The following is an 18,155-nucleotide window of genomic DNA, read 5'->3' as shown; positions in this document are numbered from 1 at the left end:
TCTTCAAGCGAGCCAATATATAGTTCCCGATTCTCGTAGGTCACCCAAAGACGGGCGGGTAGAGCAGTCTAAATTTTATTCACTTTGCATACAGGACCGCCTTAAACCTTATTAAGTCTCGCCCTCCTCTTTGCGAGTTCTGCTCCCAAGTCTTGATACACCCGGATCTCAGCCTCTTTCCACATGAACAGTTTTGTCTGCCAGGCCCATCTCATAAAGCATTCCTTGTCCAGGAACCGATGCAACCTCACCATCAGCGCCCTTGGGGGCTCACGACCCTGGGGCTTACGCATGAGCACCCTGTGAGCCCGGTCCACCTCTAACGGCCTGTTGAATGCATCTTTGACATCTTCTCCAACATCTTCCCCACATACATCCCTCCTTTTCCTCTGGCAGACTGACGATCCGGATATTCTGCCTACGAGACAATTCTCCAGGTCCTCCACCTTTTCCAACAGTCGTTTCTGCCGATCCTGTAAGATATTGATTTCCATTGCCATCGCAGTGGACTGCTCTCCTTGTTCCGCCGCCAGCTCCTACAACTTTTGGATTTCTGTCCCTGGGTCGTCACTTTCTCCTCCATCCGGTCAACCACCTCCTTAATCAAGGCAACCGCCTGGGTCAGGTCCTCCGCACACTCTCATCCCAAGTATTCAACCCACTGGTCCATCGTCCATTGAGCTGGCGTGGTCGATCTTTGCTTCTCTGCCATTGCATCCACCAAACTCTGAACTTCACTGCCAAGCAACTTTTGATTTCTTCTTTTACGATTGTTTCTTGGGCGCAGCTCCATAAACTAGGGGTCGTCTTCTTCTCTTCTCGCTTTTATCCACTTATGTTGAAAAATTCCCACGGAAATCCAGCTTAAAAGCCATTAAAAGACCATGAAGAGTGGGAGCTGCTAAATGTGCAACCGTTCACTCCATGGTCGCCACTGGAAATCTGCATGTAACGTTGCCTCTACTGGTCCCTCACAGGTGCACACACCCACTCTCTAATCGCGAGAATGTCACTGGTGCTGGGGCCTGGACCCTGAGGGTTCGGATGTTGGCTGCTGCATCCATGGTGTTGATTCCTGCAGTGCTCAGTTGCAGTATCTAGGCATCATGGTCTGATTGGGATGCTGGGTAATAACTCTCAAATGCTACATGGCACGCCTACACGCAGGAATCCATTCTGGAGCAGTGAAGTGCTCCCTTAACTACGATTGCCAATTCCCTATTAGCATATTAGCAATAGGCTTCAGCTGAGTGGCCAAAGGCCTCCACGGTCAGTGGTAGTTATGGGTCGTCGGTGGGGCAGACAGGCAAGGTTTGGGGTTGCCCTCCCTAATGTGTTCATATGACCCATGGGGTGGCATGATGGATCCACGGGCGCTGAGACATCCATTCCCCCCAGCCCCACCGAAAGTGACTCACCCCGACAGAGGCTAGTTTCTCCACGGGCTGGCTCCCTCACCCCCACGCACCAGGGCAGCATCCCCCAGGCTCATTGCCTGGAAGCAAAGATGACTACTCACCTCGTCGGGTCCATTTCACCAGCTTCATGTTTTTTTTTAAAAGTACTAATTGGCGCTCAAGTGACCACTTGCTGGGGAGGTTGTTGGATCACGGATCTAGATAGGGTTTGCTCCCATTAATTGTATGGAGATTGGCATTAAATGGTGATTATTGGTTTCTCGACAAGCTACAGCAGGATTCTGATTTCTCCAACGGGAGCGGGCCGGTTATATCGGAAACCAATTGGCGCGGTTCTCGATTTTGGCTTCTCATGGACGTGTCACGCTCATTAGATCACAGCAATTAAATCGTGCCCTAATATTTAAGAAAATTATCAGAGAAAAACCAGGGAATTATGGACCAATTAGCCTGACATTTGTTGTTGGGATGTTGCTGAAGTCCATAATTAATGATAGGGTGACCGAACATCTTCAAATTTTTGAGCTAATCCGAGAGAGAGCTAGCATGGACGTTTAACGGGTAGGTCGTGCTGGATGAATCTTATTGAATTTCATGGAACTCCTATAGTACAGAAGGAGGCCATTTGGCCCATCAAGTCTGCACCAAACCTCCAAAAGAGCACTCCACCCAAGTCCAATTCCCCCCCAATCCCTATAACCCCACCTAATGTACACATCCCTCGGCACTAAGGGCAATTTAGCATGACCAATCCATCTGATCTGCACAACTTTGGACTATGGGAGGAAACCAGAGCACCCGGAGGTGCTCTTTCGGAGGTTTGTTGCCTCACAGCTCCAGGGTCCCAGGTTCAATTCCGGCCTCGGGGGACTGTGTGGAGTTTCCACCGGGTGCTTCGGTTTCCTCCCACGATCCAAAGATGTGCAGCCTAGGTGGATTGACCGTGCTAAATTGTGCCCGAGTGTCCAAATGTTAGGTTGGGTTACAGGATTAGGGTTAAGGCGTGGGCTTAAGTAGGGTGCTCTTTCCAAGGACTGGTGCAGACTCGATGGGCCGAATGGCCTCCTGCACTGTAAATTCTATGATTCTATGAAATTAGAGGTCAGGAGAATGCTCTTGAATGTTATGAGGATTTCCAGAAGGCATTGATAAAATTCCTCATTAAGTTAAATTGGAATTGAAGGCAACCTGGTCAGGAAGTTTCTAGAGAGATAGGAGACAGAGGGTAAATAACACAATGGGTAGGTGCCTTAATTGACAGGATATGATTAGTGGATCTCACAAGTGTCTGTGTGAGGGCCTCAACTTTTCACTATACATTAAATACTTAGATGATTGAAAGAAAACCACATTCCAAAATTTGCCGATGACACATTGTATAATAGTGTAAACTGATATATAGAATGACAAATGGATATTGATATTGTGCTTGCTAGGACACAACTTGAATATTGCTGAAAAAAATATTTTTTTTGTCAAAACTTTTCATCAGAACATTTTAAAAATCCAAGAAAGCCAACAAATTTATGCTGTATGAGAAAAGAATGTTGATTGGTTGGCAAGTGGACTCTGGTAGCGGCATTGCCGCGGAAATGCATCTATTGGTGGTGACTGACAGTTAACTCCAAGCATTGCTTGAAATTTAAACCAAACCGTTTGACTCTCATTGGTCAAGGAATTGCCCCAGAGGAATAAACCAGCAATAGCTCTCATCTTTTGCGGTAAAACATTGATTACCTTGTGTGGTAAACCACTGTTGCATCTCTATTAGGTGATGTATGGTAGGACCTGCCTGCTGGCTCCGCCCAGTAGGCAGAGAATAAATGTGTGTCCCCCATGCTGCAGCCATTTCGCCAGCTGCTCTGGGAGGCCACACATCTTAGAGCAATAAAGCCTCAGTTGTACCCAACTCACGTCTTTGTGCAATTGATCGTGCATCACCTTGTACTCTGTGCAATTAAGTATACTGCATTAAGTGCTCATAATGTGGTCTGCTCTTTACTGGGGGTGTAAATCCTGCCCCCCCCCCTCCCCCACCACACTGACAAGTAGAGGCATCCTTCTCTTTCCGCCCCACACAACAGCACTCGTGCAAAAGGGTGACCAAGCCCCCCCCCCCCCCCCATCTAGCATCTCCATTGCCCTGCTTTGATGCGGACCACAATGTTCATAAACACTCTTGTTTTGAATGACAGCTCTTCGCCACAGCAAAAGGTGCTGAGTGATTTCTGCTATGAATAAAAGGAAGTGAAACCACTTAGCCCCTGTTGATGCGGTGAGGAGCTATCAACGATAGCAAGAGTGTTTATAACCATGGTGGTTAGCATCAAAGCAGGGTGCTTGAGATACATTCAAGCATGAAGGGAAAGAGATAAACAATGGACCAAGCACATGTCTATGGAGGAATTAAACTATCAATCACTGACTAGTGCAATGTATTGCTATGTGAAATTGAATGGGCGTTTTGCATTTCAAAGGCTGTCAGGACATTTGAAGCCCTTTCAAGTGTACTAATTTTCAGCGAAGCCTCTGACACTTGCAACAGCTGCTGTTTTAAACACTTCTGTCTGAGGCAGCAGATGTTAGGGAACGCAAGTAAAAATGCAGTGATCTTTTACTGAAGTGCCTGGACTGCTCTTTTGCTTTCAGGCAGGGTTGAATGACAGACCCAAACTGAGCATTGGTGAGCAGGTTATGACAACAAGTGCTACTTGAAGGCAGTGTTGAAGGCAATTTACTGATGATTGAGAGTACACTGATGGGGCAGTGATTGGCAGGCTTGGATTTTCCCTGATGTTTGTGTACAGGACACATCTGTGCAATTTTACACATTACCAAGTAGATGTTGTAGCTATATTGGAACAGCTTGGCTAGGGGTACAGCAAGTTCTGGAGCACATGTTTTCAATACTATTGCCACAATATTGTCAGGACCCATAGCCTTTGCAGTATCCAGTGCCTTCTCCGGTTTCACATGGAGTGAATCGAATTGGCAGAAGACTGACATCTGTGATGGTGGTGACTTCGGGAGCTGTACTGCAAGTTTAAAGTCAGATTAGTTACAGTGAGTGAGGAGCAGAGATATTGAGATAGCCGAGTCTCACTGGCAGTTCTCAATGAATGAATCTAGAGAAATTAAGAAATCAGGGAGATTCCAATTGTTTTACAAGCGTTTCACTTGCTAAAATGATTGATTTCCAAGTTTGACTTGTAGCATATGAACAAAAATATTGAAAGATTTAACAATTGGAACCCAGTTCTGTTTTAAATCATACTTGTCTGATTCTGTAAAGGGAAATTGTAAACTCATTCTCTCTTGCAGGTTGGAAGTATGGAGACATTTGACTATTCTTTCACTAAATCTAAAACGAAGGTAACAATCTTTGTTTGATATTACTTAAATAATGCTCATCTACATCCCTGTCGTTCCTTCTAGACCAGCTTTCTATGAACTTTGGCCCTTCACCGAGGTTTCTTAAATTAAAATAAAATGTTCACTGATCAGGGTCTAGTTTTAAAAAAATATATTTTTATTCTACTTTTTCACATTTTCTCCCAAATTTGCTTCCAACAATAAACAATAAGCACGAAAGAATATAATGTCAATCCGCTTATCAACAACAACAATCCCACCCCCAAACAACTGCCCACATGTTAACATAAACAATTAACAAAAAGGAATCAGGAATCACCCATAGTCACGGTGAACACATACAGTCCCTTCCCTCCCAACCCCCAACCAATGTTCAATGTTATCCAGTTCTTGAAAGTGCATAATGAATAACACTCATGAATTGTAGAACCCTTCCATCCTTCCCCTCAGTTCAAACTTAACCTTCTTAAGAGTCAAGAAGTCCAACAGGTCCCTCTGCCACGTCAGAGCACTGGGTGGAGAGGTTGCTCTCCATGCCAACAGGATCCGCCTTCGGGCTATCAATGAAGCAAAACATCTGCCTCCACACCCGTTTCCAGCCCCACCTGGTCTAACACCCCGAATATGGCCTCCCGAGGGCCCGGGTCCAGTTTCACATGCACCACTTTAGAGATTACCCTAAAAACCTCCTCCCAGTAATTCTCCAGCTTTGAACAGGACCAAAACATATGAACGTGATTTGCGGCCCCCCAGCAACATTCACACACATCTTCTACGCCCTCAAAGAGCCAGCTCATCCTCGCATTTGTGAGGTGTGCTCTATTTTTCTTTTAGAATTTACAGTGAAAAGGAGGTCATTTGGCCCATCGAGTCTGCACCAGCCCTTGGAAAGAGAACCCCACTCAAGTCCACGCCTCCTCCACCCCACCTCCACCCTATCCACAACCCAGTAACCCCAATTAACCTCTTTGGACACAAAGGGCAATTTGGCATGGCCAATTCACCTAACTCACATATTTTTGAATTGTGGGAGGAAACCGGAGCACTCGGAGGAAAGCCACGCACACACGGGGAGAATGTGCAGACTCCATATAAACAGTGACCCAAGCCGGGAATCGAACCTGGGACCCTGGAGCTGTGAAGCAACTACGCTACCGTGCTGCCCTAAATACTTTATATACCACCTTCAGCTCTATCAGCCCCAACCTCATGCACGAGGTGGAGGCGTTCACTCTCCGGAGCACCACACCAGAACCCCTCCACCATACCCTCTCCCAACTCTTCCTTCCACTTTGCTTTGATCCCTTCCAGTGGTACCTTCTCCCAAAATAGCCCCGTAAATCGCCGACACTATCCCCTTCTCCAGTCCCCCTGTTGTCAGCATCTCCTCCAGCAATGTGGAGGCCGGCTCCACCGAGAAGCTCTATATCTCCTTCCCGGCAAAATTTCGAACCTGCATGTATCTAAACATTTCCCCCTGCTCCAGCCCATACTTCGCTCCCAGCTTTTCAATCCTGCAAACCGACCCCCATGAAACAAATATTTTAGTGTCTTAATCCCCTTCTCCCATTTCCCAAAATTTCCGTCCCACTTCCCTGGCTCAAATCCCCCGAATCGACATTTCCCTTGACCCTGCCCCAACCCGAAGTGTTGACTGATTTTAATGTGAATAGGGAGGTTCAATATTTTGAATACAGGTCTTGATATATTTACAACCATGCGTACACTACCCTATTAGTATATCTTCCGCATGCTGTTAGTGCAGATACCTTTCAATAATTATGTGCCTACCTTGCATCAAGCTTGGATCAGTTACTGCTCTACACTGTTTGTCCATCACACCTAAATGTAGCCAGGCCTACCTTATTCTTTTGAATTTAACTATAAAAGCACAGCATGAAAATCTATAAAATGAGAATCCACTCAATCTTAACCAAATTGTTTTTATTGATATAGTCTTGCTGTACAGAGGAAGAAATGAAACTTGTGGTGAAGGATAAAGCTGAGGTAACTATTCTTGACTTGAGGGAGAAGAGAAAAATGGACAAGATTATAGTAGATATGTTAGCAACCAGGATGTGGTTGGATCAGTGAATCAAATGCATTTATTCCAGAACTGTTCCATAATTTAAGGATACAAGTGCAGTGGTGAAGACCACAAGAAACAATGGCACTGAACAGGGACTTTCCCATTGCTCTTTGATCTATATGCACTCCCTAAATAAAGATTATTTCAATGCATAGCTTTTAGCTCATTCTCAGGATATGGTGATCAATGCAAAGGTTGACATTTATTGCCCAGCAATAGCTACTCTTGAGGAGATGTTGATGGTGGTGAGCTCTGTGTTGAACCACACCTGTGAATCATGAAGGTATTCCCAAAATGCAGTTAAGTAAGCAATTCCAGAATTTTGATCAAATACTGATGAAGCTGTATCAATACACATCCAAGAGCATCATGTAGACAGCAGACACTGGAACCATGATATGAAAGTGGTGGATGGGGTGCTGACCAAATGCATTGCTTTGTTCTTGATGTCCAGTACCTCGGGTACTGTTGGAGCTGAACTCTTTCGAGCAATATTTTATCACGTATCTGAATTTGGATTTGTAGGTGGTCGAGAGGCTTTATGGTGTTCAGGGATGAGCCACTCACTGCAGAATGCCCAGCTTCCGACCCACTGTAATAGTCACGGCATTTGTGGGTGGAATTTTAATGCCCCTTCCATCAGTGGGATTTTCCAGCCTGGCAAAGTCAATGGACTTTCAAATGGCTGGCCACACTTTACAGCCCTGCTTCAGTTCAGTTTCCGGTCAGTGACGATCCCCACGATGTTGATAGTGGGGTAATCTACAGAATAGGTGGATTGAACTTTGCTGTCAATGACATGATGCAAGTTGTCATACATAGAATTGTCATACATAGAACAATACCTATGTCCCTCAATACAAGAAAACATTTCTGTAATCATACTTCGTCAGCAATGGGAAGTATGTTTGCTATATTTTCTGATTATCTGTGTCTGTTTGGAAGTCGTTTTCTTGATTCCCAGTTGTTGTGCAATTGTTTTTCCACTACCATAAATATTTTATTTTTTTTTTAGAATTAGAACAGCACAGAACAGGCCCTTCGGCCCTCAATGTTGTGCCGAGCAATGATCACCCTACTCAAGCCCACGTATCCACCCTATACCAGTAACCCAACAACCCCCATTAACATTATTTTTTTTTAGGACACTAAGGGCAATTTAGCCTGGCCAATCCACCTAGCCCGCACATCTTTGGACTGTGGGAGGAAACCGGAGCACCCGGAGGAAACCCACGCACACACGGGGAGGACGTGCAGACTCCGCACAGACAGTGACCCAGCCGGGAATCGAACCTGGGACCCTGGAGCTGTGAAGCATTGATGCTAACCACCATGCTACCGTGGTGCCCACTTGTACCTGGTGGACCCACTGCACAGAAGATTTTACTATTTTGAGTCTATTGTCCCTTTAATTCTTTACTCACAGGGTCATGAAGAGTGCCTCTCCTGCCCCTTTCGATCAGTTTCTAAGAGAAGAACTTACCCAATGATATTCACCCACATGGATTTTATCCCATACCATCCCGTAGCTAATCCACTAAGAAAAAGGGTGCAACTTTCCCAAAAAATGACAAGTGTCTTTTCAGATGCAGAAGTCAGTGCGAATCCAGCACGATTCCTATCGAGACCTTCCTGCCCTTAATCATTTTTTTGGGGGGGCGGGGGTGATTTGCCGACAATGAGAGGGGCGGGGCTTAAACACGCCAGCAAACAAGCTTCACAGAGATTGGGGTGACATTTTTACAGGTCACCTCAATCTCAATGATAGTAAGGGCCCCTCGCACCAGCACTGGGGATTCAGTGCTCCCCACCTCAAGGATTGCTGGAATCGGGGCCCTCTCAATGGAAATGTCTTCACACAGAGTGATGAATCTGTGGAATCTCTGTGGAATTCAATACCACAGAAAGTAATTGAGCCCATCTAGCTCTTGGGGCTAAAGAGATCAAAGGATATGAGGGGACAGGCGTATTTAACTTGATGATGAGCCATGATCATAATGAATGAAGTTCAAAAGGCGAATGGCCTCTTGCTTCCATTTTCTATGTGTGGAAGTCTATTTTGAATGTGTTAATGCCAATTTTCATATGTTCATCCGCTTCATGCTCAGCGAGGGCGTGAACCAAATCATATCAGCTGCAGCGGACCAGGAGCACCGTGCACTGTTCAGTGTACGTCGCCTGATCCAGTTTCGGTCATCTCGCTGTTCTCCCAACATAACAAGATTTGTACAATTGGAAAATCGCTCCATGAGAGTTTAACAGAGCAAGATGCCAGACCAACTTTTATTGTTCTGGTGGTGTGTGATGCCATATTTTCCAAGGACAAACAAACCGCCCATGATTTTGTTACTTGAAGATGTTTTTCTTGGAGGGTGGCACAGTGGTTTGCACTGGTGCCTACGGCGCTGAGGACCTGGGTTCGATCCTGGCTCTGGGTCACTGTCTGTGTGGAGTTTGCACATTCTCCCTGCGTCTGCGTGGGTTTTACCCCCACAACACATAGATATGCAGGTTAGGTGGATTGGCCACACTAATTTGCTCCTTAATTGGGGAAAAAAATAATTGGATACTCAAAATTTGTAAAAGAAAAAAAAAATTCAACCCCCCCCCCCCACCTCCCCATTTACTCTACTGGTTGCGAGCTACTAACAGGGCTTGAAACAAGTTGGTGAAATGTTTTTACAATTGTAATCGGAGATTACAATTGCAGAGTGCTCCGCTTTCCCAACTATGAAGAAGTTGATCCTGGTAGATATCCTATGGACCTGGGAGAAGGAGAACTTCTACAGGTGCCGGCGCGGAACAAAAGAGTCCCCCAGCCCAAGAGGCCGGCCTGCCAATCGGTAGGCCCTGATCGCAGGCCAGGCCGCAGCGGAGGCCCCCCTCCTTCTCTCCCCAACCAGGCCACCCCCAAATGCATCCACAACGAAAGGCTTGCCAGCTAAGAGCAGGTGTGAATGGCACCGGAGGACTTGGCTTTTTTAGCGTGGCTGTTCAGCCCCCCTGGACCGAGAATCGCTGGGGGGGGGGGGGGGGGGCGTACAGCAGCCCCAGACCAGCACAGCGCTGACCACACCTGTGCCACTGGCGCCGGTTCTCCGCTCCCCGGAGAATCGGCGTGGCGGGATTCGTGCCGGTCCCACCGATTCTCTGGCCCGGCCCCGAGGTGAGAGAATCCCGGCCTGGATCTTTTCACCGGACCATTAAGTTGCCTGATGTTCCAGGTGAACACACTGCCGTGATTGATGCGTTTAAGGATCATAACTTCAAGTTATTCTCTGAACTCTGTTGTTTCACAGTTTAAGCGCTGTTGTTGCTCCTGTAAAAGCTGGTTATCTTTCACTTAATTTCAACTTCCAAATGAGCAGGGGCTGGATTCTCCAGTCCCCCAACCGCATGTTTCTTGGCAGTGCAATCTTCGCTGACGGCGGGATTCTCTACTCCCGCCATTTGTCAACGTGATTTCCCATTGAAGCCACCCCACGCCGCCAGTAAACACACAGGCGGGGTTTCGCTGCCAGGGGAAAAAAGAAACCCAGCGACCGGAGAATTCCAGTCCAGCTAAGTTCATATCATTCCCTTGAGACAGATTTTTTTTGGAAGCAGGGTTTGACTCTGCTTATAAACCTTCTTCAAGTGTTCAGTAAAGTCTGATGCAGTTTATTGTTAAAAAGCTTTTTGAACTGTGATTTTCTTTTCTCTTATACAGATAGACAACAAAAATAAGCAATCTAAATTTTCTCTAGAACACTATCAGGTAAATTCTACACCTTGAGTTCTTACAACAAATTTGTCATAACTTGAGGATTCAGTTAATCAACAAAACTATGCTAAACAGTTAATTGTGGTGGTGTATTTTTGACCCTCGAACTATTGATTCCAGGCGCCGGAATGTGGCGACCAGGGGCTTTTCACAGTAACTTCATTGAAGCCTACTCGTGACAATAAGCGATTTTCATTTTTCATGTCAGGCTTACCGGACTAGTTTCTTAAATGTTAAGCTAACTCCTTGCTGCTGTTAGGTAATGTGGATCACTATGAATGTTGTTGTAGTAAAAGCTATTCAGATATCAGGGTAGCTTTACTTGGATAAGATTTAACTTTGTTCTGCAAACCACTTGGCTTACTTTGGTGGGCTTGTAAGCATATAACTAATGGGGAAGAAAAAGCCGCAATTGAGTTGTTTGATGAAGATCATGGCACAGGTTAGAGCATAGAAACTGGATTATGCCATTTAGCTCCTGAAAGCTGTTCCACCCTGACTGATCTGTAACCTAACTCCATATATCCAAATCCCATAATTCCTTCAATTCACAAAAATCTGCCAATCTTAGTTGTTAAAATAATAAATGGGGGGAAGGGAGGGTCACATGTTGTGAGTGCAGAGGCAGCTGCGTTTTTGCAAGCTCTGACACTATTTATCGTTTAATTTCTTTTAAATCCTGAGACACAACCCATAATTATCTGATCCTAGTTGTGTAATCTGTAATATGTTCCTGGAAGATCCTGGCTAAATTTTGACGATGGGGAGTCGGGTTAAGTCAATAAAATCCTTGTTTGAGGCAGCCAGAGTGAGGCTTAGTTCGTAATGGCAGTTTCGCTGGTGAGCTTCGCCGATACTTTTAGCATCAGGATGTTGGCTGCCATTGTGAGTGAAGTTGTTGGTGATGATCTTGGCTCCCTGACACAGATTATTGGTGCTCACATTGATGAACTGTGAGATATCCTGAAGAGAATGGATGAAGCGGAAGAGCGAATCCTGTCAGTCAATAGGGCAGTGTTCTTCGTGGGGGCTCACGTTCAGTCTTTGGAAATCCTGCTGCATGATATGTCGAACAGCTGGTTGATTCTGGGAGATGGGGCTGGAGAAGAAGTATCTGTGCGCCCAATCTCCCAAGGGAACTGGGGATGAATTCCCAGCTGAATTTGATAATTGGCTACCTGTGGCGCTAACAATTGCACACAAAAGACTCGATACGGTACAAGAGAGGCTTTATTACAGTGAGATGCTATTCCTCCGGCTGCAGCTGTAGAATGGCATCTCAGGGAAACTTATGAATATTTATACTGCTCCCTGTGGGTGGAGCTAGCCAGCAGGGGCTTACCGGAAAACCTGTAATACTGTCATACATCCTCTAATGCAAGCACACATATATACAGTGGTAGAGATCACCACATTCACCCTCTGTGAAAAATGAGTCCGGCGGGGGTGACGTGAAACTATAATACATAAACGTGATCTATTTACAGAGGGGGGGAAAAGGAACCAAGAGTCCATTGGGCAACCCTGTGCCCGTCACAGGTTGAGTCGGACCGGCGGTCGGACGTTCCGATGCGAGCAACGAAGCAGTGGTGGCGACGTCTGCACAGGCGGTGTCGGCGACGACGGTGTTGGTGCTGGCCAGTAGCGGGATGACTCCGGGAGCGAGCCGAAATCTTCTATGTCCTCTAGTGTGGGCAGGAGAACGAGGGGTGGACCTGGTGGGACTGAATTCGGGGGCGCCGGGGAAAAGGAGAGTGGCGCGTGGGTAGGGAGGAGTGTGGGCATGGGATCGGCACCCGAGGGAGCCAGGTCCCTGAGCGAGACTGCATCCTGGTGGCTGGCGGGGAACTCCACGTAGGCAGACTGGGGGTTCGCGTGGAGCAGGCGTAACTTGTCCACCAGAGGGTCTGCAGAAGAACGACTGGCCCTGGAGCAGCGAGCCAAGTCGGGAGCGACACCCCAGATGTAGACTTCTAGGGAAGGCAAAAACACGTTCATGGGGTGTATTGTTAGTTGCGGTGCACAGCAGTGACCGAATGGAATCGAGTGCGTCAGGGAGGACCTGCTGCCAGCGAGCGGCTGGGAGGTTCCTGGACCGTAGGGTCAGCTGGACGGCCCTCCAAACCGTCCCGTTCTCCCTCTCTACCTGCCCGTTTCCCTGGGGGTTGTAGCTGGTCGTCCTGCTGGAGGCGATACCCCTGCTGAGCAGGAACTGACACAGCTCATCACTCATGAACGAGGACCCCCTGTCACTGTGGATATAGTCGGGGAAACCGAACAGAGCGAATATGGAATCAAGGGCCTTGATGACGGTGGCAGACGTCATATCCAGGCATGGGATGGCGAAGGGGAACCTAGAGAATTCATCGACCACACTAAGGATGTAGGTGTTGCGGTCGGTGGAGGGGAGGGGCCCTTTGAAATCCACGCTGAGGCGTTCAAAGGGGCGGGACGCTTTCACCAGGCGCGCGCGGTCTGGCCGGTAGAAGTGCGGCTTGCACTCAGCACAGACCTGGCAGTCTCTGGCAACTGTCCGTACTTCTTCGATGGAGTAGGGCAGATTGCGGGCTTTGACCAGATGGTACAAGTGAGTGACCCCCGGATGGCAAAGGCTCTCGTGCAAGGCACGGAGCTGGTTCACTTGTGCGCTGGCACATGTACCTCGGGAGAGGGCGTCTGGGGGTTCGTTAAGCTTGCCGGGGTGATACAAGATCTCGTAATTATAGGTGGAGAACTCGATTCTCCACCGCAAGATTTTGTCGTTTTTGATCTTGCCCCGCTGCATGTTGTTAAACATGAAGGCTACCGACCGTTGGTCAGTGAGGAGAGTGAATCTCCTGCCGGCCAGGTAATGCCTCCAGTACCGCACCGCTTCAATGATTGCCTGGGCCGCCTTCTCAACAGAGGAGTGTCGGATTTCGGAGGCATGGAGGGTGCGGGAAAAGAATGCCACGGGTCTGCCTGCCTGGTTTAGAGTGGCGGCAAAGGCGACATCTGAAGCGTCGCTCTCTACTTGGAAGGGCACTGTCTCGTCTACTGCGCGCATCCCGGCCTTGGCTATGACTGAGCGAATACGAGCGAATGCCTGTTGTGCCTCGGCCGTGAGAGGAAATTGAGTAGCCTGTATCAGTGGGCGGGCCTTGTCCGCGTATTGTGGGACCCACTGGGAGTACTAAGAAAAGAACCCCAGGCATCGTTTGAGGGCCTTGGGGCAGTGGGGGAGGGGAAGCTCCATGAGGGGGCGCATGCGGTCGGGATCGGGCCCCAGTAGTCCGTTTTGGACTAGGTAGCCGAGGATGGCTAAGCGGTCTGTGCTGAACACTCACTTCTCCTTGTTATAAGTGAGGTTGAGGAGAGATGCCGTGTGGAGAAATTTAGCAAGGTTGACGTCATGGTCCTGCTGGTCGCGGCCGCAGATGGTGACATTGTCTAAGTTCGGAAACGTGGCCCGCAGTCTGTACCGGTCAACCATTCGGTCCAGTTCTCGTTGAAATACCGAGACCTCGTTAGTGACGCCGAAGGAAACCCTAAGAAATTGATATAGTCGACCGTCCGCCTCGAAGGCAGTGTATGGACAGTCCGATTTACGTATGGGGAGCTGGTGGTAAGCGGATTTAAGGTCAATTGTCGAGAAGACCCGGTACTGTGCAATCTGATTGACCATATCAGATATGCGAGGGAGGGGGTACGCGTCGAGCTGCGTGTACCGGTTGACGGTCTGGCTGTGGTCCATGACCATCCTGTGTTTCTCCCCAGTTTTAACCACCACCGTTTGTGCTCTCCAGGGACTGTTGCTAGCCTTGATAATACCCTCCCAAAGCAGCCGCTGGACCTCGGACCTGATGAAGGTCTTGTCCTGGGTGCTGTACCGTCTGCTCCTGGTGGCGACGGGCTTGCAATCTGCAGTCAGATTGGCAAAGAGGGAGGGAGGGTCAACCTTGAGGGTCATGAGGCCGCAAACGGTGAAGGGAGGTAGGGGTCCGCCAAATTTGAGGGTGAGGCTCTGGAGGTTACATTGGAAGTCCAGGCCCAGTAAAAGTGTCGCACAGAGGTTGGGGAGAACCTACAGGCGGAAACGGTTGAATTCAACGGTGAGCTTAACCAGACAGAAGCCCCAGATCGGGACAAAGTGGGATCCGGAGACAGGGAGATCCGCTGGTTGGCGGGATGGACCGCGAGGGAGCAGCGCCTTACCGTGTCCGGATGGATGAAACTGTCCGTGCTGCCGGAGTCGTGAGGCAGGAGGTCGCATGGCCGTTGATGAGCACCGTCGTAGAAGCGGTGGCCAGGTTGTGAGGACGGGATTGGTCGAGCGTCATGGAGGTGAGTAGCGGGCGATCGACCAAAGAGTCCAACGAGTCCGATGAGTAGCGGCTGCGATCCGGGTCCCGTGGTCCCGTTCTGAGGGGAGGACAAAATGGCGGCGTCAGGAGTACCTGCAGGGAAGAAGATGGCAGCGCACGTTGCGGGGGCGGGGCAAGATGGCGGCGACCATGGAGCGCACGTTGCGGGGGCGGGGCAAGATGGTGGAGACCATGGAATGCACATGGAGTCGGAGGATGAAGATGGCGGCGCCCATGGTGCGCACATGACGGGGGGGCGGCAAAAGATGGCGGCGCCCACTGATCGCACGTGGAGTCGGGGAAGGAAAATGGCGGCGCCCACTGATCGCACATGGCCCTGGGGGCAGTGGACGGGAGGGCCCATTGCGCGATCGGCTGCGGCGAGGGGGGAGTTCGGGTGCGATAGCGGCAACTGCGCGGGACTGACACACCGCTGCAAAGTGGCCTTTCTTGCCACAAGATTTGCAGGTCGCCAGGCCGGGCAGCGCTGGCTGGGGTGCTTCTGCTGACCGCAGAAGTAGCAGCGGGGACCCCCAGGGTGCGTGGTGCGGCAGGCAGCGCAGGCATACTGCGCGGGAGCGGCCCCAGTCGGGGGGGGGGGGGTCGGTTGTGGGGTCCACGAGGGGTGGGTCGCGCGGCTGGCGGGATAGGATAGCACATTACGGGAAGCGGCCGTCATTGAGAGCGCCAAGGTCTTTGTTGCCGCAAGATCAGCAGTCGTTGCTGGATGGGGTCCGATGCAATACCCGTTACAAATGCATCCCGCATGAGTCGATTCGAATGTTCCGTGGCCGAGATGGCCTGGCAGTCGCAGTCCTGTACTAGAGGGATAAGGGCCCGCCAGAAGTCCTCAATCGACTCACCCGGTTGTTGAACGCTAGTGGAGAGTACATGTCTCGCAAACAGAGTGTTAGTCGACTGAGTGTAATTCTCTTTGAGCTGTTCCATGGCCCGGGCATAGGTAGGCGCGTCCTGAATCAGCGGGAACACGCTGGAGCTTCGCCTTGAGTATGGGAGTTGTACCTTCTGAGCCTCTGATGGTGCAGGGTTCGCTGAGGAGATGTGGGCCTCAAAAACAGCCAGCCAGTGGTTAAAATCTTTCCTGGCGTGTGGCGACTGCAGATCCAGCTGCAGGCGATCTGGCTTGATTCTGATGTCCATGATGTTGGAAAATCTCACTGTAATAAATTATGGCACTAACAATTGCACACAAAAGACTCGATACCGTACAAGCGAGGCTTTATTACAGTGAGATGCTATTCCTCCGGCTGCAGCTGTAGAATGGCATCTCAGGGAAACTTATGAATATTTATACTGCTTCCTGTGGGCGGAGCTAGCCGGCAGGGGCTTACCGGAAAACCTGTAATACAGGTACTGTCATACATCCCCTAATGCAAGCACACACATATATACAGTGGTAGAGATCACCACACTACCATGGTTTCACAATCTCAATTTGAGAGTTGTGCATTTTGAGTTTGACGGAGCACAATGTATCCAGTCTTCGAGGCCTGGAATCGATGTCCGTCAAGAAGGGTTGGAGGCGGCTGAACATGATGGGTCTTCGCGACTTGCCGTGGCCTAGGTTTTTTTTATGATCAGTTGCTTTGGGACGACAACATGGTGGAAGTGGAAGGGCTTCAGTAAAACTCTGGTTGGATCCAGGATGTTGCTTGACGATCTTATCATGGCTTTGGCCTTTCCAAGCTCCACGGATGGTTATCGTATCCTGCACTTCATCACTAATCCTTAACTAGTTCACTTGTTATTATGCCCCTGATTTTGTGTTATTGCCTTTTGTCCTAACGGGTGTATGATATGTGAGCTCACAGGCGTTTGTTGCCTGTTATCCTGTTATATTGTGGAAATCATGCTGAGTTGGTTATATGACATGAGGTTTGTGCAGTATTTACCTAGTTTTTTTGTGCTGTAATCCTTGCTTTCATATTGAGGGACTACATTTTTTTAGGTAACCTTCACTTTATTTATAGATAAGATGAAAAGCATCACATGAGGGTGGCGAGTAGATGGTTTGATATAGAGGTGATTAGTATCATAGAATTTACAGTACAGAATGAGGCCATTCGGCCCATCGAGTCTACACCGGCCCTTGCAAAGAGCACCCTATTTGAGCCCAGGCCTCACCCCATCCCAATAACTCGACCTAAACTTTTGGACACCTAAGGGGCAATTTAGCATGGCCAATCCATCTTACCTGCACGTTTTTGGTCTGTGGGAGGAAACCAGAGCACCCGGAGAAAACCCACGCAGACACGGGAAGAATGTGCAGACCCCACATAGACATGGCCTTAAAGGTCCTCATGGTGTGTGAAGAAAGTCACTGTTAGAACTATTTGTGTTGTGTGTTTCTTTGTACTTTTGTTATTTCAGATTATGGAATCCTTGCTTGTCTCCTATGAAGGTACATGTTGTGTTTGGTCCTTTGTACTTCACAAAGGAACTCACTAAACATTTCGACTTATCCAAACCAGAATCTTTTACTGAGTCTCGTGTGGTAAGATAACAATCTGATACAGAGCACGTTATCATGGAGTCTGCTAACTACTCTGGAACTTGCACCTAGCGCTGACCATTCACATGTATGTCTTGTTACCTCTCATTCATCTTCTTAAGGTGGCCGGATGTGTCTCCCTTTGTATCAGAGTCACAGGTCATATGACCTTAGTCTAGAGACCGCATGGTGTGTCTGTACCGCCACCTGCTGGTTGGAGGTTGCACGCCTTCCAACTATGATATAGCCCATAGGCATATCACCACAGTACACAGAGATCATGTATCCTAGAGAAAATTGTTTTTTTTTCTGTGGTTGGCGCCACTAGGGTTGGTGGAGTGGGGGGAAATATGTACTGGTACACGCCCGGGCATGGTTGGTTAATCCTTGGATATCTTGCCTTTCTTGAGTTTGTCTTACATATTTACTTGGCTGACAGTGATCACTTGACTGAGTAAGTTAGGGGCAGTGCTAACTATGTTCAGGTGGAGGGTATGTTGGGTGGTGGAGTAGATCACCCTTCCCCGAGTTGTTCCCTCCTGGGGGGTGCTCCTAGACTGATCTTCTTGATATTTGGTCCCCTGGGGAGGTAGTGTCCTGTTGGCCTTGGTTCGACGTTAGGAGAATTTTTCTTCAGTCGGAGGTTAGGCTGGGTGGA

The 18,155-nt window shown here is 48.7% G+C and overlaps 1 protein-coding gene across 3 annotated transcripts in view; it reads left to right on the top strand.

Moving 5' to 3' along the window:
• Positions 1 to 18,155, top strand: part of LOC119955872 — a 163,189-nt gene that overhangs the window by 141,409 nt on the left and 3,625 nt on the right. For 2 of the 3 annotated variants that reach the window (XM_038782514.1, XM_038782516.1), the window contains 3 exons: positions 4,740 to 4,790; positions 6,747 to 6,797; positions 10,589 to 10,636. In XM_038782514.1, coding sequence (XP_038638442.1) covers positions 4,740 to 4,790; positions 6,747 to 6,797; positions 10,589 to 10,636 — 150 coding nt within the window. The remainder of the gene's footprint in view (positions 1 to 4,739; positions 4,791 to 6,746; positions 6,798 to 10,588; positions 10,637 to 18,155) is intronic. The other variant, XM_038782515.1, reaches the window with a different exon arrangement.

The sequence above is a fragment of the Scyliorhinus canicula genome, chromosome 21 (assembly GCF_902713615.1).
Source record: "Scyliorhinus canicula chromosome 21, sScyCan1.1, whole genome shotgun sequence".
Lineage (NCBI taxonomy): Eukaryota > Metazoa > Chordata > Chondrichthyes > Carcharhiniformes > Scyliorhinidae > Scyliorhinus > Scyliorhinus canicula.
The sequence above is the reverse complement of the archived record's forward strand: the minus strand, read 5'-3'. Positions and strand labels throughout refer to the sequence as shown.